Source organism: Entelurus aequoreus, linkage group LG07, assembly GCF_033978785.1.
Source record: "Entelurus aequoreus isolate RoL-2023_Sb linkage group LG07, RoL_Eaeq_v1.1, whole genome shotgun sequence".
Taxonomy (NCBI): Eukaryota; Metazoa; Chordata; class Actinopteri; order Syngnathiformes; family Syngnathidae; genus Entelurus; species Entelurus aequoreus.
In genome coordinates, this window is record NC_084737.1 from 38,183,560 (window position 1) to 38,202,571 (window position 19,012).

Here is a 19,012-nt window from a genome sequence, read left to right on the forward strand (position 1 = left end):
ACCTGACATTGAAGCTAATCTTAGGGAGCTAACTCGCAACAGGCCTAGTAAACACATACGACAGGCTAATCGCACCACTAATTATGCGAATATAGTTGTACACGTTGGCTCCAATGACACTAGAATGAGACAGTCAGAGATTACAAAGAGAAACATAGCCAGGACTTGTGATCTCGCCAGAAAGATGTCCAGGCATCGAGTAATTGTCTCTGGCCCCCTGCCTGCGAGAGGCAATGATGAGAGATATAGCAGATTAGTCTCGCTTAACAAGTGGCTGGCTAGCTACTGTAGGCAACAGGGACTAACGTTTATTGATAACTGGCCCTCTTTCTGGGGCAAACCAGGCTTGCTGATGAGAGACGGCCTTCACCCTAACCAGGAAGGCGCCATCATCCTGTCTAGAAACATAGACTACTATTTAAGTCTCACTTGACTGACTACACTAGAGCAAGCCCGGTCACAGGCAATTACAATGTCTGTTAGTCCGGGTGAGGAGTCAGTTAAGCTAGAACTAGCCAGCGCCAGGCTGGATAATCCATGTACGCATAGCAATTCTCTTAGAATAATACACAATTCACATAATGTTTTTTCTGTTGTGTCTGTGTCAGAGGTGGACATGCATTCTACTGAGGTGGCAAATTATGATATGTCCAGTCTATTGCAGCACCAAGCAAACAATCGGAAAATTCCCGTCATATCAATTCCTAGATATGGTCGAAACTATTTAAAGTGCACTACGCATAATAAACGCAACATTGTTAATATTGCCACTACGGATAATCTTAACAAAAACTCGTCAAAACAGCCCAATACCTATAATATGGGCTTTTTAAACATAAGATCATTGTCTCCCAAGGCGTTATTGGTTAATGAGGTCATTAGAGACAACAATCTTAACGTCATTGGTCTTAGCGAAACATGGCTCAAACCAGACGAATTTTTTGCGCTCAATGAGGCATCTCCTCCTAACTATACGAATGCGCATGTTGCCCGTCCTCTTAAAAGGGGAGGGGGTGTCGCACTAATATACAATGAAAATTTCAACCTTACCCCTAACCTAAATAATAAATATAAATCGTTTGAGGTGCTTACTATGAGGTCGGTCACACCGCTACCTCTCGACCTGGCTGTTATCTACCGCCCCCCTGGGCCCTATTCGGACTTTATCAGTGAATTCTCAGAGTTTGTTGCTGATCTAGTGACGCACGCCGACAATATAATCATAATGGGGGACTTTAATATCCATATGAATACCCCATCGGACCCTCAGTGCGTGGCGCTCCAAACCATAATTGATAGCTGTGGTCTTACACAAATAATACATGAACCCACGCATCGCAACGGTAATACAATAGATCTAGTGCTTGTCAGGGGTGTCACCACCTCCAAAGTTATGATACTTCCATATACTAAAGTAATGTCCGATCATTACCTTATAAAATTTGAAGTTTTGACTCATTGTCAACAAGCTAATAATAATAATAACTGCTATAGCGGCCGCAACATTAATGCTGCCACAACGATGACTCTTGCTGACCTACTGCCTTCGGTAATGGCACCATTCCCAAATTATGTCGGCTCTATTGATAACCTCACTATCAACTTTGACGATGCCTTGCGCGAAATTATTGATAGTATAGCACCGCTAAAGCAAGCCGCTTTCGATACCGTCGATCATAATATTTTATTAGAGCGTATCAAAACACGTATTGGTATGTCAGACTTAGCCTTGTCTTGGTTTAACTCTTATCTTACTGACAGGATGCAGTGCGTCTCCCATAACAATGTGACCTCGGACTATGTCAAGGTAACGTGCGGAGTTCCCCAGGGTTCGGTTCTTGGCCCTGCACTCTTTAGTATTTACATGCTGCCGCTGGGTGACATCATACGCAAGTACGGTGTTAGCTTTCACTGTTATGCTGATGACACTCAACTCTACATGCCCCTAAAGCTGACCAACACGCCGGACTGTAGTCAGCTGGAGGCGTGTCTTAATGAAATTAAACAATGGATGTCCGCTAACTTTTTGCAACTCAACGCTAAGAAAACGGAAATGCTGATTATCGGTCCTGCTAGATACCAACATCTATTTAATAATACCACCTTAACATTTGACAACCAAACAATTAAACAAGGCGACTCGGTAAAGAATCTGGGTATTATCTTCGACCCAACTCTCTCATTTGAGTCACACATTAAGAGTGTTACTAAAACGGCCTTCTTTCATCTCCGTAATATCGCTAAAATTCGTTCCATCTTGTCCACTAGCGACGCTGAGATCATTATTCATGCGTTCGTTACGTCTCGTCTCGATTACTGTAACGTATTATTTTCGGGTCTCCCTATGTCTAGCATTAAAAGATTACAGTTGGTACAAAATGCGGCTGCAAGGCTTCTGACAAAAACAAGAAAGTTTGATCATATTACGCCTATACTGGCTCACTTGCACTGGCTTCCTGTGCACTTAAGATGCGACTTTAAGGTTTTACTACTTACGTATAAAATACTACACGGTTTAGCTCCAGCCTATCTCGCCGATTGTATTGTACCATATGTCCCGACAAGAAATCTGCGTTCAAAGAACTCCGGCTTATTAGTGATTCCCAGAGCCAAAAAAAAGTCTGCGGGCTATAGAGCGTTTTCTATTCGGGCTCCAGTACTCTGGAATGCCCTCCCGGTAACAGTTAGAGATGCTACCTCAGTAGAAGCATTTAAGTCCCATCTTAAAACTCATTTGTATAATCTAGCCTTTAAATAGACCCCCCTTTTTTAGACCAGTTGATCTGCTGTTTCTTTTCTTCTCTCCTCTTCTCCCCTGTCCCTTGTGAGGGGGAGTTGCATAGGTCCGGTGGCCATGGATGAAGTGCTGGCTGTCCAGAGTCGGGACCCCGGGTGGACCACTAGCCTGTGCATCGGTTGGGGACATCTCTGCGCTGCTGACCCGTCTCCGCTCGGGATGGTTTCCTGTTGGCCCCGCTGTGGACTGGACTCCCGCTGATGTGTTGGATCCACTGTGGACTGGACTTTCACAATGTTATGTCAGACCCACTCGACATCCATTGCTTTCGGTCTCCCCTAGAGGGGGGGGGTTACCCACATATGCGGTCCTCTCCAAGGTTTCTCATAGTCATTCACCGACGTCCCACTGGGGTGAGTTTTTCCTTGCCCGTATGTGGGCTCTGTACCGAGGATGTCGTTGTGGCTTGTACAGCCCTTTGAGACACTTGTGATTTAGGGCTATATAAATAAACATTGATTGATTGATTGATTGAAATGGCCAAAATCGCCTCCTAGTGTACGAGAGGCACACAACATATGGCCAACAGTCACATTATAGATAAAGCATGGAAACAGAGACTTAACATGTACAGTAGTTGTGAAAATAGAAGAAACCAATTATTTGAGAAATCAGACTAATTTAGTGCATGGCAACATACTGATTGTGGCAGCAGTTACATCAGCCTCAGCCCAGACATAAAGTTTAAAAATAAACAATAGATAGATATGTCGTACAATAGTTGTCTCTTTCATTGTCCACAAACAGGGTATTATAAGATTATTATTGTTGATGATTGTCATTTTATTGAATGTTCGTTATTCCCTCGTAGTAGTAGTAACGCGCGCCTGTGTGTGTGTGTGCATGCGGTGGCTGCTGCTTGCACTAATAAAGAGCTACTTCCTAAAGGGAACTTTCTAGGATTCTAAAACAGTCTTGTCCGCATCAATAGTAGCTGGCCATGTTACATCAAATTATCGGAAACGGCGTTGTAACATACATAAAAGTAAATAATTAGATTACGTGTTACTAAAAAAATAAATAAAACTATCAGCAATGCCATTATTATGCAACAGCTTTTTTCCGAACAATGCATACGATAAATTGTTTTGTCATTATATGATATATATTGTAATATCGCACGGTATTACTGATATCTAATGGGAAATGGAAAGAAAATGTTGCTTCTATCAAATAATGGAATAGCCTTAAAAACAGAAGAGAGAATATTTCCATACTATAACGTCTGTCTGAAATTCAGACAGTTGACACAGTCTGTACCATCATACTTCATACACTGATGCTCAATCAACATTTCAGCATTCCCAACACAATGTCTTTGGAACACGTTGCCAATGCCTCAAACATACCCTGCACTCAATTCAGGTATTGGTTAGTTTTCCGTCACTGTAACGCTTACCTTAACCATTTATTGGAAAAGAAGCACAACAAAAAAAGCACAATATTTATCCATGCGGCCTTAAAATAACTCATATACTGTACAACATCTGGTAAACATATTGGCAATTAAGGTCAAATAAACCTACTTTTTTGTTCATAAATATGATATAAACAAGCTCACCCTCCTTGCCAGACCAAGAGCTATGTAGCACTTCTCCCCGGCATCTACAATCTCCACCTCGTAGTAATGGCAGCGGGGGGTAAGTGGCTGTCGGGCCTGAGCTAAACCCACATCCATTATGCTTTTTCCTTTGCCAATGTACTCCAAGAGCTGAAGAAGAAGAAACAGAGAAAAAAGAAGCAAAAACAAGGAAGGATGAGGGTTAATACGTTAAAGGAAATACTGCACGGTGTCACACATTTTTGTCATGGAGTGAACCGCCTGGTCCAGCCCCTGCATCTGTTCTGCCCAGGGCTCAAACCTGGGTCTGCCGAATGAGAGTGTGAGAGCGCTAGGCATCAAGTTAAAAGCCCAAGCTGTTGACTCGATGTCCAGTGCAAGCTCTTTAAGCATTAGGGAGTGAGGTTTACCAACCAAACAGTTGTTACACTGGTTCACTTGGTGTTCATACTGACCTCTGTGATCAAAAGTATCCCAACAATACTTTATAATATGCAGCAACAAGGCAACACATTCAACGATTGTAAAGGACTTCACACTGCTTTAAATTTAATTTTGATGGCAAGTAAACCAAAATGTCTTACTTCAACCCTAAATGACCAAGGAAATAGCTTAGACACTAAGCCAGACACATGTTCTCTTATTCACTCTGTTTTATTAGCAGTCCATGGGTGTGCTGAAGTGCTTTAGTTCTGACTTACTAGCAGAAGTCTGTGTTCTACTAGTGTAATTGTAGTTATCATTTGAAATGATAAAACAGACACATTTGAGTCAAATTTTGCAAAAGCAAAATCCAGTATTTACAACTAATGTGTGCAAGAGAGTGGATAACTTGTTTGACTGACACCTTCACACCTATTCAAGTCCTCACTGAATGGCCCAATAAACACGGGCAGCCACAACACAGTGCATGTAGAGTCTACATTGATTATGTAATCATTTTCAAATCTATATTAGGTTTTATCATTGAAACACATGAAGCTCAGTGGAAATTGATGCTTAAATGAGCAGCAAGGAAACCACAAAGCCATAAGGCTGAGAAATGTTCTAGTGTCATGTGTTTGCATGCATATGATTGAGCAAACAAGAGCATAACTAACCATACGCCCCGTTTGTAAATCTATGATAACAGACACTGTGGGGGTAGAAAAAATTACCTCTGTATTGTGACTTGTTTGCACACACTTACACAAGAGTGTGCATGCATGTGTGTGTGTAACCCCACCTGGGTGTGCAAGGTTTCACTAGCCAGCCACTCAAAAGCCACACCTAAAATAAACACCTTTCTATCGGTCTAAAAAAAATGACGTGTTTCAATTAAGATATTACTATTTTCTGTTAGTCTCTGTTGCTTTTAGTGAGCTGTCATAGTGAAAACAATTCAGACATGCAACGTGCCAATACACAATTTATGTGTTTAGGCAAAGATACATTTTACAATTAAAAAAATACTTCAACCATACTAAATAATTTACACAATCGGTGAAAACCTTTCCAGAGTTCGATTTGGCAACAAAAGTTACTATAGCACCATCTCATCCGGCATTAGGTATACCCAAAGAAAGCAAGGCAGCTCATTTAAAACCTAGACAATGTTTGGAACTGCTTTGATTAACCACAGCCTTGTCCTAACTGAATTGCAAACATGTGCTCTTTTGGGAGCTGTTTGATGGGCAGTCACACCTATTTTTATTTTTTTGCTGCTGAGTAATGGAAGCAGAGAGAGACATAGTCTTGAGCAAACCATGCCTTACAGAGATAGCTGACAATCTCTCGCTCTCGCTTCCCTCCCTCCTATAATTCAGAAGGGTGAGAATGGTGATGATAGTGTGCGAGGCTTGTTTTGTTGGGCTGCTGCCTGGGAGACAGATGTAACATCCAGTTACCATGGCCGTGCCAGTTTCATGTCACTTTTAATGGTAGACACCTCTTCTTTATTAGACTGAGAATATAGAATTCCATTTGAAAAAAAAACATTATAGCTACAGGCATCCCATTGATATACTAACTTTTTTAGTTTTATGTTTGTTTTGTCTTTGTTACAAGATACATATATTTTTTAATGAAATGTTCTAATGACGAAATAATGCTATTTTTTTTGTTTTATACATCAAAATATACGTTTTTGATTATGAAAAATCCAATTCTGCACTTACAAAATCATAATTTTTGAAAACAAGGATAATATGTTAGGCATTAAATGCTGAAACTCTCTTAGTGATGCTTTTCATTTGAACAAAAACGACTGTCCAGTATGGAGACTGGTTTAGTTACTGCAGGACTGTGCATGTTGCATTTCAACGGTATAAGAAGATGTGGTATTACTAATCTGGGGTAGGCTGCATGGTGCAATAGACATATGATTACCCTTTTCCTGAAAGTATTCACAGCGTTTCACTTTTTCCACATTTTGTTATGTTACAGCCTTATTCCAAAAATAAATTAATTCATTTTTGTCCTCAATATTCTACAGACAATACCCCATAATGATCATGTAAAAAGTTATTCTTTTAAGATTTTGCAAATTTATCAAAAGTGAAAAACAAAAAAATCACTTGTACGGAAGTATTCACAGCCTTTGCTCAATACTCTGTTGATGCACCTTTGGCAGAAATTACAACCTTAAAAGGGTAACTGCACTTTTTTGGGAATTTTGCTTATCATTTACAATCCTCATAAGAAACAAGAAGACAAAAGTTTTTTTGTTTTTTTGTTTGCAGTCTAACATGTAAAATGTGTCTCGTTCTCGGTGGCTAGCAAAGCAGCTAATTGGAGCAATCAATTCTACCTCTAAATAACTTTAAAAATGCATTCAAATAAAGCACCACCAATACTTCACTTACATTCGGTAACCTGTAGAATAATCATGCTGTAGTGACATTGTTACTGTAAGAGCAAACACGGAGGAACTCTTTTTCCAACGGAGTAACACATCGGCATACTTCGGTTAGGCCGTAAAAGCTAGCTACGGCAAACGATCAGCTTCTACGTCAGCACTCTTATCCCGTTTGAGTTTGTAATTCACAACACAATGCAATAGGACACCAAATTGTACTTACTGGAAAACATGAACAATCATATTACAGTACCTGTAAGTATTAGCCTAGCCCACATTTCATGTTTTGTTTGTACACAGCTAGCTCGACAGTATATATAGTTGTGATAACACGCATGACGTGCTGTGTGTATCATGATCAATATTAAAGTGACTAACTCGATGGACAGTTGTGCGTGTGGTCCAGCTGGCCAGGGGCCTTTTTCTGGTTTATTTTGGGTAAGCACTCCATTTCTGTTGAAATAGCTTGGCTCCAAATTCCACATTTGCAGCGTCAAAGTAACGCTGACCTCACTCTCTCGGCTTCTGTCTGCTCCAACATTTCACCTTCTTCTTCGTGCTTGCTTCTAGAAGCAGTAGTTCATTCTCCGTATGTTTAGGTTCAAAAATGTAAAGTTGTGAATCCTTATTTCTCCATAAATAGCCATCTGTGTTGTCTGTTACCATGTCTGCCATGGTAACACACTAGAGTTTGCTTCCGGAAGTAGGAACACACATTTGTTGCCGGAAGTCGGAAGTGCAGTGCTATGGAAACGAAAATAAATGTGCTGAGTAAATCAGCTCCAGCAATGCTTAAAATGACCAAAATACAGTAAATATTGTACATGTCACATATTATTATGAACTTAAATTATATAAATACTTGTAGTGTATATAAAACATTGATGGAGAGTTTTGAAGTTGTTTTAGAGGGCTTTAAAGGCTACAACCGTGACTCCCATTAAATGCATAGGCAAAATTCTCAAAAAAGTGCAGTTCCCCCTTTAGACTTTTTAAATACAATGCCACAAGCTTGGCACACCTATCTTTGGGCAGTTTTGCTCATTCCTCTTTGCAGCACCTCTCAAGTTCCATCAGATCGGATGAAAAACATTGTTTTTCATCTAGTATGTCATAGTACATTGCTGCACTCATCTTAGTCTAGTCAGGCAGATCACCAACCACCCAATGGTCACTCTGTCAGAGCCACAGTATTCCTGTGTGGAGAAAGGAGAACCTTACAGAAGGACAACCATCTCTTCAGAAATCCTACAAACAGGCCTGTATACTATAGTATAGTGGCCAGAAAGAAGCCATTTCCGAGTCAAAAGTTTGCCAACATACACCTTTAATACTCTCAGAACATGAGAAACAAAATTATCTGGTCTGATGAGCCAGATACTACTCCTTACACTGCAGGCCAAAGTGGCCCAAATGAGATTTTTTTTTAAATCAAATTATTTCCAGCTGACTGTTTACACTGCAAGTAAAATGTGATCTTTATCAGACTCCAGTATAAACACGCAGAGGTCCCAATGTGGCGTCGAGGTCACTTGCATGCACAAGTCGATAAAGTGAAAACAAAGGAAGTTTAACAGTTTCCGTAAATAAACAAGGAAATCGCCAGTGTTGGGACTAACGTGTTACTAAGTAACGGCGTTTCGGCGGTAACTAGTAATCTAACACGTTATTTTTTTATATACAGTAACTCAGTTACCGTTACTGCATGATGCGTTACTGCGTTATTTTACGCTATTTTTATGTAGTATCGGCTAGAAACTGAAGATCTGAGTGTGTTTTATTGGAGCGCTCCGGTGGAAAAGAAGAGGCGTGCTTTCCCCCACCCACAGAAAGCACGCCTCCCTAAATGTAAGTTGTGTCTTGGATCAAAGATCCTATCTACTTAGAGTTAAAGTTAAAGTGCCATTATGTTGCAGCTATTTAAAATAGTTTTGTCAATTTTTTCTGGCCTGTAATAAATTGGCCCTTTCAAACATATCTTTGTCTTTGTGTGTTGTATGTAGACCACATTGCTTTCTGAGTTCAGTGATGCAAATGCATGTCAAGTTGATCAACAGATTGTATTATTCTCCAGTGCAATAACAGTACTGAAATGAAGGCTAAAAGGGCATTAATGGGAGCCTTAAAAAAAGGGGGGGAAAATAAGTAACTAAATAGTTACTTTTCACGGTAACGCATTACTTTTTGGTGTAAGTAAGTAAGAGTTAGTAACTGAGTTACTTTTGAAATAAAGTAACTAGTAATTGTAACTAGTTACTGGTTTTCAGTAACTAACCCAACACTGGAAATCGCTACTACTACTACTATAAAATAAAATAAAGTCGCCACACCTCAAAAAATTTTGTTTTTCTACATGAAAAATGTTTTAAGTAATATACTGTATGAAATAGTGTGATATATTAGGGAGGGTTCTTATCTTTTGTATGGCTGTTAAGTAGAGGCAACACAGACATCAGCGTGGATCTAAGTTAGCTTTATTTTTCAACTCACTTACATAAACAACTTACGCAATGTACGTAACATGTAACAAAGGCTAATCACCAAAGAAGCGTGGAGTGTCCGGGTAAGAAGTCATTTAAACTAGAACTAGCCGGGGCCAGGCTGGATAATCCCTGCACACATAGCAATTCTCTTAGAATAAAACACAACTCACATAATGTTTTTTCTTTTGTGACCGTGTCAGAGGCAGTCACACATTGTACTGAGGTGGCTAACTATGATGCGTTCAGTTTATCGCAGCATCAAGCAAACAATCGGAAAATTCCCGTCGTATCAATTCCTAGATATGGTCGAAACTATTTAAAGTGCACTACGCATAATAAACGCAACATTGTTAATATTGCTACTTCGGATAATTTCAACAAACAATCCTCAAAACAGCCTACTACCTATAATATGGGCTTTTTAAACATAAGGTCATTATCTTCCAAAACGTTATTAGTTAATGAGGTCATTAGAGACAACAAACTTGACGTCGTTGGTCTCGGCGAGACCTGGCTCAAACCAGATGATTTTTTTGCGCTAAATGATGCATCTCCTCCTAACTATACGAATGCACATGTTGCCCGTCCTCTTAAAAGGGGAGGGGGTGTCGCACTAATATACAATGAAAACTATAATTTTACACCTAACCTAAATAATAAATATAACTCGTTTGAGGTGCTCACTTTGAGGTTTGTCACACCGCTACCTCTCGACCTGGCTGTTATCTACCGCCCCCCTGGGCCCTATTCGGACTTCATCAGTGAATTATCAGAGTTTGTTGCTGATCTAGTGACGCACGCCGACAATATAATCATAATGGGGGACTTTAATATCCATATGAATACCCCATCGGACCCTCCATGCGTGGCGCTCCAGACTATAACTGATAGCTGTGGTCTTACACAAATAATAAATGAACCCACGCATCGCAACGGTAATACGATAGATCTAGTGCTTGTCAGGGGTGTCACCACCTCTAAAGTTACGATACTCCCGTACACTAAAGTAATGTCCGATCATTACCTTAGAAAATTCGAAGTTCTGACTCATTGTCAACAAACTAATAATAATAATAATAACTACTATAGCAGCCGCAACATTAATGCTGCCACAACGACGACTCTTACTGACCTACTGCCTTCGGTAATGGCACCATTCCCAAATTATGTGGGCTCTATTGATAACCTCACTAACAACTTTAACGACGCCCTGCGCGACACCATTGATAGTGTAGCACCGCTAAAGCTAAAAAGGGCCCCTAAAAGGCGTACCCCATGGTTTACAGAAGAAACTAAAGCCAAGAAATGATCATGTAGAAAGCTGGAACGCAAATGGTGTGCGACTAAACTTGAGGTTTTCCATAAAGCATGGAGTGATAGTTTAATAACTTATAAACGCATGCTTACCTCAGCTAAAGCTAAATATTACTCAAATCTCATCCACCTCAACAAAAATGATCCTAAATTTTTGTTTAGTACAGTAGCATCGCAAACCCAACAAGGCACTCCTCCCAGTAGCTCCACCCACTCAGCAGATGACTTTATGAATTTCTTTAATAAGAAAATTGAAGTCATTAGAAAAGAGATTAAAGACAATGCATCTCAGCTACAACTGGGTTCTATTAACACAGATACGACTGTATATACGACGGACACTGCCCTCCAAAATAGTTTCTCTCTCTATGATGAAATAACATTGGAGGAATTGTTAAAATGTGTAAATGGGACAAAACAAACAACATGTTTACTTGACCCAATTCCTGGGAAACTTATCAAGGAGCTTTTTGTATTATTAGGTCCATCAGTGTTAAATATTATAAACTTATCACTTTCCTCTGGCACTGTTCCCCTAGCATTCAAAAAAGCGGTTATTCATCCTCTACTCAAAAGACCTAACCTCGATCCTGACCTCATGGTAAACTACCGGCCGGTGTCCCACCTTCCGTTTATCTCGAAAATCCTCGAAAAAATTGTCAGACAGCAGCTAAATGAACACTTAGCGTCTAACAATCTCTGTGAACCTTTTCAATCCGGTTTCAGGGCAAATCACTCTACGGAGACAGCCCTCGCAAAAATGACTAATGATCTATTGCTGGATTCTGATGCGTCATCTATGTTGCTGCTTCTTGATCTTAGCGCCGCTTTCGATACTGTTGATCATAATACTTTATTAGAGCGTATCAAAACGCGTATTGGGATGTCAGACTTAGCCTTGTCTTGGTTTAACTCTTATCTTACTGACAGGATGCAGTGTGTCTCCCATAACAACGTGACCTCGGACTATGTTAAGGTAACGTGCGGAGTTCCCCAGGGTTCGGTTCTTGGCCCTGCACTCTTTAGTATTTACATGCTGCCGCTAGGTGACATCATACGCAAATACGGTGTTAGCTTTCACTGTTATGCTGATGACACTCAACTCTACATGCCCCTAAAGCTGACCAACACGCCGGATTGTAGTCAGCTGGAGGCGTGTCTTAATGAAATTAAACAATGGATGTCCGCTAACTTTTTGCAACTCAACGCTAAGAAAACGGAAATGCTGATTATCGGTCCTGCTCAACACCGACATCTATTTAATAATACCACCTTAACATTTGACAACCAAACAATTAAACAAGGCGACTCGGTAAAGAATCTGGGTATTATCTTCGACCCAACTCTCTCGTTTGAGTCACACATTAAGAGTGTTACTAAAACGGCCTTCTTTCATCTCCGTAATATCGCTAAAATTCGTTCCATTTTGTCCACAAGCGATGCTGAGATCATTATCCATGCATTCGTTACATCTCGTCTCGATTACTGTAACGTTTTATTTTCGGGCTTCCCTATGTCTAGCATTAAAAGATTACAGTTGGTACAAAATGCGCTAGACTTTTGACAAAAACAAGAAAGTTTGATCATATTACGCCTATACTGGCTCACTTGCACTGGCTTCCTGTGCACCTAAGATGCGACTTTAAGGTTTTACTACTTACGTATAAAATACTACCAATCAAGCTCCTGCCTATCTTGCCGATTATATTGTACCATATGTCCCGGCAAGAAATCTGCGTTCAAAGAACTCCGGCTTATTAGTGTTTCCCAGAGCCCAAAAAAAGTCTGCGGGCTATAGAGCGTTTTCTATTCGGGCTCCAATACTATGGAATGCCCTCCCGGTAAAAGTTAGAGATGCTACCTCAGTAGAAGCATTTAAGTCTCATCTTAAAAGTCATTTGTATACTCTACCCTTTAAATAGACTCCCTTTTTAGACCAGTTGATCTGCCGTTTCTTTTCTTTTCTTTTCTACTCTGCTCCCAACCCGGGGTGCACCGCTAGCCTGTGCATCAGATGGGGACATCTCTACGCTGCTGACCCGTCTCCGCTCGGGATGGTTCCTGCTGGCCCCACTATGGACTGGACTTTCGCTGATGTGTTGGACTTTCACAATATTATGTCAGACCCACTCGACATCCATTGCTTTCGGTCTCCCCTAGAGGGGGGGGGGGGGGGGGGGGTTACCCACATATGCGGTCCTCTCCAAGGTTTCTCATAGTCATTCACATTGACGTCCCACTGGGGTGAGTTTTCCTTGCCCGTATGTGGGCTCTGTACCGAGGATGTCGTTGTGGCTTGTACAGCCCTTTGAGACACTTGTGATTTAGGGCTATATAAATAAACATTGATTGATTGATTGATTGATTGATGTAAGTAAATACACCACAGTGTCAATTCCGGTCCTTCAACAATCGCTATGTCTTTGGAACTAAAATTATATATTCATATATTACATAAAGCCTATTATTTGTGCACTATTGACTACTGATGCACCGAAAATTCTGCCGCCGAAAAAATACTTTGCTCACCAAAACTGGATGTTGTGATGAAGTAGGCCTATGCAAAGCCAGGCACATTTATTTATAGAGCACAATTCGTACACAGGGCAATTCAAAGTGGTTTACAGAAAATTAAAAGAAGGCAACAATTTAAATTATAATTAAAATTAAAATCAGAAAACAAATTTAGAAAAACAATCATAATTAATGGTCGTATTTCCTGGTTCTAGTCAGGACTAGAGCAGCAGCATTGGAAGTACTTCAGTGGCTTTTTTTTCCCACAGTAGTCTAACCTGCTGGAGACAAAGGCATGGATTAGTCTTTCTAAGTCTAATTAAGACATTATTCCTCTGATTGTGGCAATGTGTTTCAGGTGGTAAAAATAATGGACTCAAGTCTGAGTCCATTATTACACCTAGATTTCTAACCTGATTATTAAGTTTCGAGGAGAGGTTCTCAAGGTGACGGATAATAGTTACTCTTTGCTTCTGTGGGCCAAACACAATGATCTCGGTTTTGTCTGAGTTTAGCTGAAGAAAATTGTTTTACACCCACACACTGATATGTTCGATGCAGCGACAAAGTATTTTATTTTAAATTTTTTGTCCAGCTACTCAAGCAAATCATATTGTTGATGTAGATGCCCATATTTTCTGTAAAGATTTACTTCACATAAGAGAAGTGTGGGATATTTCTCTTGTTGCCTTATTTGTATCTGACTTTATTAAATTGGTTTATATTACTGTTTGGCGCAGCCGGACCAGAGAAGGAGGGGACAAAAATAGGAAAAAAGGAAGACAGAGGGGGAAATTTTGGGAACAAAAGGGGGATAAGACAGAGAGACAACAACAACAACAACAACAAACACAACAATAACAACATTATTGCACTACAAATGGAGCAACAGAATTACCAAAATAAATAGCACTTTTGATAAAGAATAATAATAATATTTACCTCTATTATCAACAATATAATTGTTTCAAATGCAACAATACGTATATGTAATGATTTAATTTGAAATACAAAAGAAAGCAGATAAATGTACAGGAAGAAGAGAAGCGAACTGTATTAACCTTGTAGAATGTTATAGTAACAATTGGTTAAGCTTTGTCAGTGTGTTACCCAGTTTCTCCCAGGGGAACAACGTTAATATATGTTTGATGAAACGTGATTATATGCACCCCTGGGCCCCACCGCCCACCCCTTCAGCAGAAAAAACGGCTGCAATACCCCAGACAACCAGCACCACTCAATCAAATCAGAGCGACCGAAAAACCATGACCAACAACCACACACCAAGAGGACAATGGAGACCAGCCAGCGCCGGCTTGCCAGTCAGCTCAAAAGCCAACCCGCAAACAAGAAAAATCAACACCCGCCCCACTAAAAGACTCCACTCCCCAATCCAAACCCGCACAGACACACCACCGCCCAAACAACCGGGACACAGCACCCTCACCAAACAAGAGGGCTGCGCTGCCCCCCCATCAAGTCACCAACACAGACCTCCACAGCGCAAGGCCGGACCAGACGGGCACGGACCTCGCCCAAAAGGAAGCGAAACTCGCGCGACACCACACAAAAAAATAATGATAACAATACCTCATACCCTCAGCAAGATCTCTTCCCGGGAATGGCAGGTCAGCAGACCGCAGTCCCCGGAGCCTGGGCCTGCCGAGGAGGCAATGAGGGGCACGCCGCACCCCCGAAACTCAACACCCTTGTGCTTGTGATGTGGTAGTGTATAAGGCCGCCAGAGTGTCCACTATGTCGTTAAAATTAGGAGGTCAGCCGACAGCCAACCTCCAGCCCCTATTGATGTGTGTACTATAGCGTGAGGGAGATATGTATGCTTGTGGGGACTAATAATGCAATAAAAATTGGGGTACATCAAGACCATGGTGGGTCCCGACTGTCTAACATGCAGTTACAATTGAGGGATTTTTTTTTTTTTTTTTTTTAATTAAATCAACATAAAAAACACAATATATACATTATATATCAATATAGATCAATACAGTCTGCAGGGATACAGTCCGTAAGCACACATGATTGTATTTCTTAAAAAAAAAAAAAAGAAATAAAAAAATACCACCGCCCCCGCTCGTATGTCGTAATGATAACACGTGTTTCTGAGCCAGTAGCTATGTAAAAGAGAAACGAGTGGCAATATGACATAACGGCTACAGTGCCTATGCACTAAATCTATTGTGAAATGCAGATACAGAATAGTTTCCATTTAAGAATATAATGTATTCAATAATGTTTAACTACGTGATGAGACATCAGCCAAAACTCCCAGCCTAACCCAATTTCTGCTCATTTTTGGTCAATATCAAAGCTAGATGTTCCAAAATTAGCTTGACATGACAAACTCTAAGATGGAGCTTATAATTTGAGGCACATCTTTGAAAGAAAAGCTTAGGAATGATGATTCACCGCCTATATACCGAGGAATATGATTAATCAAGTAGAAAAAAGGGGTAATAGAAAAACATGTGGCACAAAGTACCAGAAAATTGTAAACAAAAATTGTAACTTATTAATTATTTACAGTTTGAACTGTTTTAAGTAAAACTATGGTCATGAATCACTGGATAACACATAAGCAGCAGGAAGTGAAATATCTAACAATGATGGTATGATGACAGTAGAAACACATCCATGACCTGAGAACTGTAACTAAGCAGGATGTCAAAGTTTGCACAGCAGAAAAGTCAGTAGCATCTCTGTGCATTCTGCGGCTTAGCAGTTAATAGTATGACCTCATCAAAGGCGTACCAGTCAGAAAATATATCTTGCTCAGATTTTCTGTCAATCATTTGTTTCCCAACCTCTCTTTAAATCAGCCAAGACAGCGATCATTCAGAACAGTGATCACAAGGATTCAATAAAATAGCAATGTGTAAAAATTACTTTGGTGCTTAGCAGAAAAAAGGTGCATCAGGCTGCAGAGGAGTTATTTATCTGTGTAAATCCCAGCAATCATTGAGTCATCAGACTATACTCAGGCTGGAAAATATCTGTTATACAGATTCGCATGAGGAAAGAAGAACAAAAAAAAAGGGGAGATGATAAGATCTGAAACCCCACGTACGGATCCAAAGCAAGACATGCAGTAATTTACAAAAAAAAAATAAAATCAATTGTTTGCCTGTCATTTGTGTAGTTGTAATAAAATTATAATAATTAAAATTGTTTTTTTTACTAAATTCATCACCCTAACTTTGGTAGCCAAAGGGCGATTGAAAAAAGAAGTTCATTGAGGATTTGGCACAACAGGCAGAGGAGGCAGCAGGGAAAAACAATCTCAAAGAACTTTACATAACTACAAAAAAACTCATAGGCAAGTTTCAACAGTCACAATCACACATTAAAAACACATAGGGTACACTACTCACAACCAAGGAGGACCAACTAAAGAGATGGACAGAACACTTTAGAGAACTGCTCAATAGACAACCCCCCCAACTGACAGCAGAGATCCCACCAGCCACAGACCTGTTGGGAATAAACTGCAACCCTCCCACCAAGACAGAAATCAAGATGGCCATCAGGGCCCTGAGAGGAGGCAAGGCAGAGGGGCCGGATGAGATCCCAGCTGAAGCCCTAAAGGCAGACATCGAAACCTCCACCAGCATGCTCTACCAACTCATGCAAACCATCTGGGAGGAAGAAAATGTCCCATCAGACTGGAGAGATGGCATCATTGTCAAGATTCCCAAAAAAGGAGACCTCAGGGAGTGCAAGAACTACAGAGGCATAATGCTGCTTTCATCGCCAGGGAAGGTGCTCAACTGCATCCTACTGGAGAGAATCCAAAAGGCAGTCGATGGGAAACTGAGGAAAAACCAGGCTGGTTTCAGGAACAACCGATCCTGTGCAGATCTAATAGCCGCACTCAGGATTGTCATTGAACAGTCAATTTAATGGAACTCTCCTGTCTATGTCAACTTCATTGATTTTGAAAAGGCTTTTGACAGTGTGGATCGGGAGATGCTGTGGAGAGTGATGGCTCACTATGGCATTCCCCCAAAGTTGATTAACCTTATCAAGAATGGTAAATGGTAAATGGGTCGTACTTGTATAGCGCTTTTCTACCTTTTTAAGGAATTCAAAGCGCTTTGACACTATTTTCCACATTCACCCATTCAAACACACACATTCACACACTGATGGCGGGAGCTGCCATGCACGGCGCTAACCAGGCCCATCAGGAGCAAGGGTGAAGTGTCTTGCTCAAGGACACAACGGACGTGACTAGGATGGTAGAAGGTGGGGATTGAACCAGTAACCCTCAGATTGCTGGCACAGCCACTCTACCAACTTCGCCACGCCGTCCGAGGGATGCAGTGTTGTGTCCTCCATGAAGGCTGCCTGTCAGAGCCCTTCGAGGTCCTGACTGACATGCGACAGGGATGCAGGCTCTCGCCCTTCCTGTTCATCCTCTGTATAGACTGGACCATGACACAAACAACAAGCAATAACCGAACCGGCGTACAGTGGAGCCTGACCGAGCAGTTGGAAGACCTGGATTTTGCTGATGATTTAGCACTCCTACCACACACACACCAACATATGCAGGAGAAATCATGCAAACTGGAAACAACAGCTGCTTCGCTTGGACTCAAAATCAACACATCAAAAACTAAGTTAATGCGTATCAACAACAAGAACAACTCCCCAATACACATGGATCATAACCAGTTAGATGAGGTTGCCACCTTTACATACCTAGGAAGCATTATTGCTGTGGACGGAGGAACGGAGGAGGATGTCAGTGCCAGAATTGGAAAAGCAAGGACCATATTCACTATCCTAAATAAAATCTGGAAAGCAAAAAACATATCACTCAAGACCAAACTGCAAATCTTCAACTCAAACGTCAAATCCACCTTACTCTACAGTTCAGAAACCTGGAAGATCACTGCCAACATACTCAACAAAATACAGACATTCTTCAACCGCTGCCCCCGTCGCCTTCTAGGTATCTACTGGCCTAACACCATCTCCAATGCCAACCTGTGGGACCTCACTAGACAAGACAATAGAAACACAAATCAGGAGGAGGAAATGGAACTGGATTGGTCACAAACTGCGTAGACACAATAGATCAATCACAAAACATGCTCTAACATGGAACCCGCGAGGCAAGAGGAAGAGAGGAAGGCCTAGAGCCACCTGGAGAAGAACCACAGAGCAGGAGATGAAGGCGCAAGGGCTGTCATGGCAACAACTGGAGCGGAGGGCACAAGAACGAAGGGGATGGAGGAGTTTCATCAATGGCCTATGTTCCTTAGGGAATTTAAAGGCCTAAGTAATATATATATATATATATATATATATATATATATATATATATATATATATATATATATATATATATATATATATATATATATATATATGTTTATATATATACATACACATACACATATGAATATATATACAGTATATATATATATATATAACATATATATGTATATATATATAACACATATATATATAAATACATGTTG

At 40.6% G+C, this 19,012-nt stretch overlaps 1 protein-coding gene across 5 annotated transcripts in view; it reads right to left on the reverse strand.

The window, feature by feature from the left end:
- The window catches only part of spryd3 (SPRY domain containing 3), a 174,766-nt gene that overhangs the window by 111,689 nt on the left and 44,065 nt on the right, over positions 1 to 19,012 (reverse strand). For 4 of the 5 annotated variants that reach the window (XM_062053511.1, XM_062053509.1, XM_062053510.1 and 1 more), the window contains one exon: positions 4,359 to 4,508. The exons of the other annotated variant lie outside the window; for it this stretch is intronic. In XM_062053511.1, the coding sequence (XP_061909495.1) occupies positions 4,359 to 4,508 (150 nt within the window). The remainder of the gene's footprint in view (positions 1 to 4,358; positions 4,509 to 19,012) is intronic. 5 annotated transcript variants of the gene reach the window in all.